This window comes from Lethenteron reissneri, chromosome 22, assembly GCF_015708825.2.
Source record: "Lethenteron reissneri isolate LAM-NWPU_2019-01 chromosome 22, ASM1570882v1, whole genome shotgun sequence".
Classification (NCBI taxonomy): Eukaryota; Metazoa; Chordata; class Hyperoartia; order Petromyzontiformes; family Petromyzontidae; genus Lethenteron; species Lethenteron reissneri.
Window position 1 is genome coordinate 9641937 of NC_083800.1, and position 7747 is coordinate 9649683.

Here is a 7747-nt window from a genome sequence, read left to right on the forward strand (position 1 = left end):
GGCCTACACCAGAGAAAGCCTTCTTGATGGCCTTTTCTCACCAGTGTTAGACCAGAGAACGCCCAAAGGTGAAAAGTACAAAGACAATGCAAGTATCAGAACACTTATAGCTCGGGTTGAGCAGTTTCATCTATGGGACATTTTTTTTTATACTGACAACATAGAAAGCAGTTAACTAAGTGTGTTGTGAAAGATGATGTGAGCAAATGAAGGGTGTGTGAAAAGGTCTTCTGTCTTGATAATCTGCTCAACATACGGTATGGAAGAATATAGGTGTATTTACCACTCACTGAGCCACAGCAAATATCCCATCTGTATAATTAGGCATATAACAAATATAACCACAATGCATTTCAAAACGGGGAAAAATTTTACATATGTAATAACGTTCAGGAGGACTTGGACGCCGGTGTTGGAGGAAGACTTATTTATTCCGTACAAGGTGTAGAGGTGTAATTGCGCATGGCTACGAATGTTGAGGTGTGATTATGCATGGCCACGGATGGCCAACAAACACAAGGGGCGGGGTTACGGCCGTACACAAGGGTGGCGCTAGCACCGACGTCCGCATGTGTATCCCCCACGGGCCCCCCCCTCGGGGGCGAGTCCTATAAAAGGTGATGAGCTCGAGGGCTCGAGGTCGGGACTCAGCTTTAACCAGAGAAGACGGAAGACCAGCTAGTGTAGGCCCCAGAGCTCCCCTGGCTCGCTGTCCTTATAAGGGCCGACCAGGGCAAGCCGGTGGCGTGGCCCCGAGAGCCCAGACGAAGCTGGTCTGGTGACTCAGGGAGCCGGGATCCCAGCTTAACCAAGCTGGGACAGATAGCCTCCCCTAGTCCCGTAGTGGAGGAATTGGTATAGGTTAGAGGGGTTAGCTGTCGAGAATCCCTGTAGCCAAGTGACCTGTACAACTGTGTTGGTGTAATAAATAAGTGTGCCTCCGATCCTGTCGTCAAGCCTCCATATATACTTACTACATCTGGGGTCAGAAGTAAACGTCCAACGATGGACACACGAGGGACGACACGTACCAGGGAGTCGGAGATGGAAGACGCCGCGGCCGATTCTCCACCAGTGATGGCCGGGGTCGAATCGGAGCAGCCGGGGCCGAGTACGCCCGCGCCGCTACGACAGGAGGAGGGGGATGCGTCGGCCGAGGGACTCCGGCTGGCCCACTCCCGCCTGGCGGACCTGCTCTACGCCGCGGCCGCCGCGTTGGAGGAGATCACGCGGCTGGGGGCTGGAGGAGCAGCGCGGGTCGACGACGGCAGCCGGCGCGGGGCGACGTTTCCCGCCACCCCGACGCGGCTCGCGGTCAAATTTCCCGCCATCTCTACAGTACGAGCGGAGGGCGGGGCCGGCCCGCGTCACGTGTCTGCTGAGCGCCAAGCACAAGCCGTGACATCATCAACGCCGGGCGGCGCGTCAACATCAGAGCGACCGGCGATGCCATGTGCACGGCCCGCCCACACTGTATCATCGGCGGGGAGCGACGGAGAGCGTTCTGCGGCCACGGACGCCGCCTTACAACAGCGTCTGCCGCCTCTTAAAGAATTTGTCGGCGCTGACGGAGACTGGGGCGGCTTCAAGAGGCGGTTCATCGCTCATCAAGAGATGGCGAACTGGTCGGACGCCGAGGCTCTACGCGCGCTGCCAGCGATGCTGGACAACGACGCCCTGGCTACCCTCACCTCGGCGCCGAGGGAAAAGCGCGCCACTCTACACCTGGCGTTGCAGCTGCTGTCAGCCGTCTATGGGCCGCCTTCGGACTGCAGGCAGCTGTTCCACGATCGGAGTCGGGGCGCCAACGAGTCACCCCTGGCCTTCCGGACGGCTCTCCTGGCTCTGGCAAAGGCTGCTTTCCCAAGGATGGACGAGGAAGGAGTGGATGCCATGGTGGCTGAGAAGCTGCTGCTACTCGCTGACGAGCTGGACGTCAACGTCCTGGCTCAGGACGACGCGGAGATGTCGTCCCTGCTGGTCGCGCGCCACATCCACGGGGGCTTGCGGTCCCTGCGTCGGAAGGCGGCAAAGGGGGCGGCCGGCCATGCCATGGCGACCACCGCCCTCCCATCGGAGGAGGTCTGCGGGGTGGAGCGGCGAGGGGAATGGAGATCGGCGGCACCGCAGGCTCGGAATGGACCGAGCCGCCAGGAGCAGCCCAGGTCATCTGGGGCGCTCACACGCTGCTACAACTGTGGCCTGCAAGGCCACGTTGCGTCTGGATGCCGGGCTCCCCGTCAGCGCGGGGCGACACCTCGTCAGGACGCCACGCCGTCTCCTCCCAAGCTCCAGCAGAGAAATACGGCGAGTCGCGGCACCTCACACGTTTGGCCCACGCACACATCCGACACACACTCACGCGCTCAACTAAACAGGGCTCCAAACTCCCCGTCCGTCGCGCGCGATTGTTCGGTAATGCGGCGAGCGCTCCAACCGGGTCAGTGGTCGGAGCTCGCCCATCGTGTCGTTGCTGCGTCGGCGGGATCATCGGTCGTGGTCGGTCACATTGATGGGGTAGAGGTGCGGATTTTAATTGACACAGGGGCATCGGCGACCATTATATCTGATTTAATTTAAAACATCCTTCCCGTTCAAAGTCGTCCCTTGCTCCCTGTTGACGTGCCGTGCTATGCCGCTAACGGAGGCTCTCTGGGCATTATTGGCCAAATCCGCGCCACTATCTGCATTGGAGACATTAAATTATCCGGCCCTGTTTTGGTTTCCTCCTCACTCGCGGTTCCGTGCCTGTTGGGGACGGATTTTCTGGCCAAAATGCCCATCCGTATCCTTATTGACCAAGGGTGCATTGAGCTCCCATCGGGCCGACGCGTTACATTTCTGTCTTCCCCCACCACGGAGCGTCGGGCGTTTGCCACCGTGCAGGCGCTCGTCACAAAAACTGTGCGCGTGCCTCCGGGGGCTCAGATGCTCGTCCCTCTTAGGTTGCGTCGGTCGTTTGATGCAGGGGTTGCGGATCGGGGGGTCTTGTTGGGTCCATCTCGGGCCGGGGTCAATGGACCCGATTTGCTCGCGGCTCAGACTATGGTGAGAGGGGATGGGGACCCCTTCATTGCAGTCCTTAATGTGGGATCGCGAACGGCCGTGGTTCCTCAAGGGACCGTGCTTGCACACGCAACGCCGGTGCCCTATGAGGAACCACTCGTGGGTCAGGTATCCACCGATCCTCCGTCGCGACCGCATTCGGACTCTGATGACGGATGGCTGGATGCGCTTTGCGCGGGTTCAGTGGACCTGTCTGACTCGCAGCGCGCGCAGCTGCGAGTTCTCCTGAGCGAATTTGCTGACGTTTTTAGTCAACACAAATTTGATATTGGTTGTACAAAATTGCTGCGACACCATATTGACACGGGTGACAGCGCGCCGATCCGCCAAAATCCCTTTCGGTTGAGTCCCGCCGAAAAGGATCATGTCAAATCGGCTGTTGATGACATGCTAGCCGCCGATATCATTTCCCCTTCCACCAGCCCGTGGGGCGCGCCGATCGTTTTGGTGAAAAAACACGACGGCTCACTGAGATTTTGTGTTGACTTTCGGCGTCTCAACAAAATCTCTGTGGCAGATGCGTACCCGCTTCCTCGGATGGATGAGTCGCTCGACGCCTTGGCCGGTGCGCGATTCTTTTCCACCCTTGATTTGCTATCTGGATTCTGGCAGCTTCCTCTGGATGACGAATCGAAACCTAAGACTGCTTTTCGTACACCGCAGGGCCTCTTCCAATTTAACCGTTTGCCGATGGGTTTACATTCTGCGCCGGCAACTTTTCAGCGGTTAATGGAATTGGTCTTGGCAGGTTTGCAATGGGATTCGTGTTTGATTTACTTAGACGATGTCATCGTCTTTAGCAAATCCTTCGAGGAACACCTCCAGAGGTTGCGTGCTGTTTTTCTCAAAATGCGGGCTGCCAATTTGAAATTTAAACCACAGAAGTGCCATTTACTCCGCGAATCGGTGCGATATTTGGGTCACATTGTTGGGCGCTCGGGGATATCCACTGATCCCGCCAAAACGGAATGCGTCAGCTCCTGGCCGACTCCCACCTCTGTGGGAGAGGTCAGGAGTTTCATTGGGTTCACGTCGTATTATCGGCGATTTGTGGCTGACTTCGCTACGATTGCGAAACCATTGCATGCCTTGACGTCCAAGGGAGTCAGGTTTCATTGGGGGCCGGAGGAGGAGGCTGCTTTTCGCGCCCTCAGAAATGCTTTGGTGGGAGCTCCGCCGTTGAATTACCCGGATTTTTCACAACCCTTCTTGCTCGATACTGACGCAAGTAACACGGGCATCGGGGGTGTGCTGTCCCAGCTCATCGGGGGCGTAGAGCATGTGGTGGCTTACGGTAGTCGGGTACTGTCTCCAGCCGAACAGCGGTACTGCGTTACCCGTCGGGAATTATTGGCCATTGTTTATTTCATTCAGCAGTACCGCCCGTATCTGTACGGTCGGCGGTTCACCGTCCGTACAGATCATGCGGCCCTACAGTACGCCCTGCGGGTTCAACAACCATCGGGCCAGTTGTCTCGATGGTTGGAGATCCTCCAAGACTATGACTTTGTCACCACATATCGTAAGGGTGTCCGCCACACGAACGCTGACGCCCTGTCACGATTGCCACCCACTTCGGAGTGCGCGTGCCTGTTGGGTTCGGGGCGTTGTAGGCCCCCGAACGTCACCACCGATTCGGTCCTCGTGGCCGCTACCGATGCACCTTCGGCTTCGGGTCCTATCGAGCAAGAAGGGAGGGATTCGTTGCTGGGGTTGCCGGTCGCGGAATGGGGACGCCTCCAAATGGAGGACACCTCCCTCCTCGCTTTGCGCCGTCGCGTCGGGGGGGCTGGTCAGGGGGTGGAAAACGTTGACTCGTGGGGGTTGTTCCAGGGTCTTTTGATGCACTGGGATGGAAAAACCCGGCGCCAGCGGCTTGTGGTGCCTGCTGCTTTAAGGGGTAAGGTGGTATGGGCTGTTCATGAGCGGCTTCTGCACTTGGGGGTTCACAAGACCTTTGCCACGCTCCAGCTGGATTTCTTCTGGCCGGGCATGGAAAAGGACGTGGGGGATCTCTTGGGGTCATGCACGCAATGCGCGCAGAGGAAGCCGCCTGCGAGGGGGTCCAACCCTCCGCTGCAGTCCATAAAAGTTTCCCGGGTTAACGAGCTCGTCGCTCTGGACATACTTGGGCCATTTCCCGCTACGCCCAGGGGCAATAGGTATTTACTAACGGGGGTTGAATACTTCACGAGATGGCCTATGGCCTGGCCCCTGGCGAACCAGTCGGCAGCAGCCATCGCGGAGGCCTTTGTCCAGGGCTATGTCCTCGACAAAGGTGCTCCGGAACGGCTGCTTACTGACCAGGGTAGGAATTTTTCTGGTAAACTCCTACGTGAGGTGTGCGACCTCTTGGGTACGGAGAAGGTTCGGACCTCTCCGTATCACCCACAAACTGACGGGATGGTGGAACGGCTGCATCGGACCATCACGTCCATGCTGTCCCAGCAGGTGTCGGTATCCCAGACGGATTGGGACCTCCGCATAGCCGGTGTGTTGCAGGCCTACAGGATGGCTCCTCATGCGGCCACCGGATTTTCCCCTTTCTTTTTAATGTATGGGCGCGAAGTTAACCCCCCTGTGGCGACCCAGCTGAAGCTCTCGGCGCTCCCGGCGAAGTCTAATTTGTCCGAACACATTAAATTTAACATCGCTAAATTGTCTGAGGCGCGGGAAGCGGCCGTGCAAAATTCTGAACTCCGCCAGAAGGCGAACGAGAGGCTTCGGTTGGGGCGGGTGCAGGTGGTCAAATGGGAACCAGGGGACAGGGCGTGGTTGCACTGTCCTCAGGTGCCGCTGGCAACCTCGTCGAAATTGGTACGGCCGTGGCGGGGGCCAGTGGAGGTCATGCAGGTTTTGCGGCCGCAATGTGTTCGCGTCTAATGGGGGAGGCGCCGGTGGTATGTGCACCCCTCAAGGTTAAAACCATTTGTCGCGCCGCCCCGTGGTTCACACACACACACGCATGGCCAAACGTGTGAGGGTGTCGCCGACTCCCCGTCGTCGCTGCACTCGCCTAACCTGACGCCAACTGTTCCGTCCCCAGGTGAAACAGGAGTGACGGGTCCACACCCACCAACCCCTCCCGGAGGGGTCGGGGGTCACTCGGCAGCGACGCCTGACTCTCTTGCACCCGGACCGTCAACAACCGTCACTGAGCGTGCCAGGACGGGCCCTTGTGACGGGCCCGCCGCGCGGACGCGCGCCAAAACGCGCAGACTATTGTGAGGTCGGCCGTTGGGGGGCCTTGCGGACAATGGGAGGGGTGGCGTCCGGAGTGTGTGTATATATGTTGGTTTTGGGGTATTTATTCGGGGGGGGTGCGTCGGGTTATTTTTTTTTCCTCTCTCTCTCTCTCTCTTCCTGTTGTTGTTCTTGTTAAGGTTCTCTTGTTCTTGTTAAAAATTACGCGAGGCACACACACGGGGTTTTTGTGAGGGATGCACCTTTATTCTGATTTTTTTTTTTTTGCAGCCAGGGACGGCTGCGAGCTGTACAGGGGGGGGTGATGTAGAGGTGTAATTGCGCATGGCTACGAATGTTGAGGTGTGATTATGCATGGCCACGGATGGCCAACAAACACAAGGGGCAGGGGTTACGGCCGTACACAAGGGTGGCGCTAGCACCGACGTCCGCATGTGTATCCCCCACGGGCCCCCCCCTCGGGGGCGAGTCCTATAAAAGGTGATGAGCTCGAGGGCTCGAGGTCGGGACTCAGCTTTAACCAGAGAAGACGGAAGACCAGCTAGTGTAGGCCCCAGAGCTCCCCTGGCTCGCTGTCCTTATAAGGGCCGACCAGGGCAAGCCGGTGGCGTGGCCCCGAGAGCCCAGACGAAGCTGGTCTGGTGACTCAGGGAGCCGGGATCCCAGCTTAACCAAGCTGGGACAGATAGCCTCCCCTAGTCCCGTAGTGGAGGAATTGGTATAGGTTAGAGGGGTTAGCTGTCGAGAATCCCTGTAGCCAAGTGACCTGTACAACTGTGTTGGTGTAATAAATAAGTGTGCCTCCGATCCTGTCGTCAAGCCTCCATATATACTTACTACAAAGGTACAATACAGACTGGGACATAAAACACTGGAAGGGGTGTCGGCCCCTTCACCCGTCTAACTGGGGAGACACACTCTAGGCTACCCCTAGCCTACCTCTCGATCCTCCACTATCGGGCTAGGGGAGGCTAGCTAGCCCAGCACTGGCCAACTGGGCTTATGGCGCCCGGAGTCCCCAGACCAGCTCTGACAAGAGCACCGGCTCTGGCTCTCGGGGCCACGCCACTGGCTCGGTCCTGGTTGGCCCTGACAAGGGCGGCAATCCAGGGGAGTCCAGGCCTCTATCTAGCAGATCTTCCTTCTTCACTGGTTAAGCTTCATACATTCTGCCTCGAGCCCTCCGGCTCACCCCCTTATATACCAACTCCCCCCCCTGAGGGGTGGGGCCCCGGGGGATCCCAGCTCCGAGTCAGCCCCCCAGGCTGCCCGGTGCGGACGTCGCTGTGAGCACCCCCCTGTGCACCGACATAGCCACGCCCACTGTTTGTTTACCATCTGATACCATTGTATAACAGCCCCTCCGTAACACCCCTACATCACCCCCCCCTGTACAGCTCGCAGCCGTCCCGGCTGCACCAAAATAACAATACAGATGTATCCCCCCCTTGAACCCGTGTGTGCCTCACAAATTTTT

General features: G+C 58.1%; 1 protein-coding gene across 1 annotated transcript; it reads left to right on the forward strand.

Annotated features, from left to right (window-relative positions):
* Positions 1–1426: 1426 nt before the first annotated feature.
* LOC133345414 (uncharacterized) lies at positions 1427–6499 on the forward strand. The gene is made up of 2 exons (XM_061556139.1): positions 1427–2307; positions 6113–6499. The coding sequence occupies exons 1-2, from the start codon at positions 1447–1449 to the stop codon at positions 6125–6127; spliced, it is 876 nt and encodes a 291-aa protein (XP_061412123.1). The 5' UTR covers positions 1427–1446; the 3' UTR covers positions 6128–6499.
* Positions 6500–7747: the final 1248 nt, after the last annotated feature.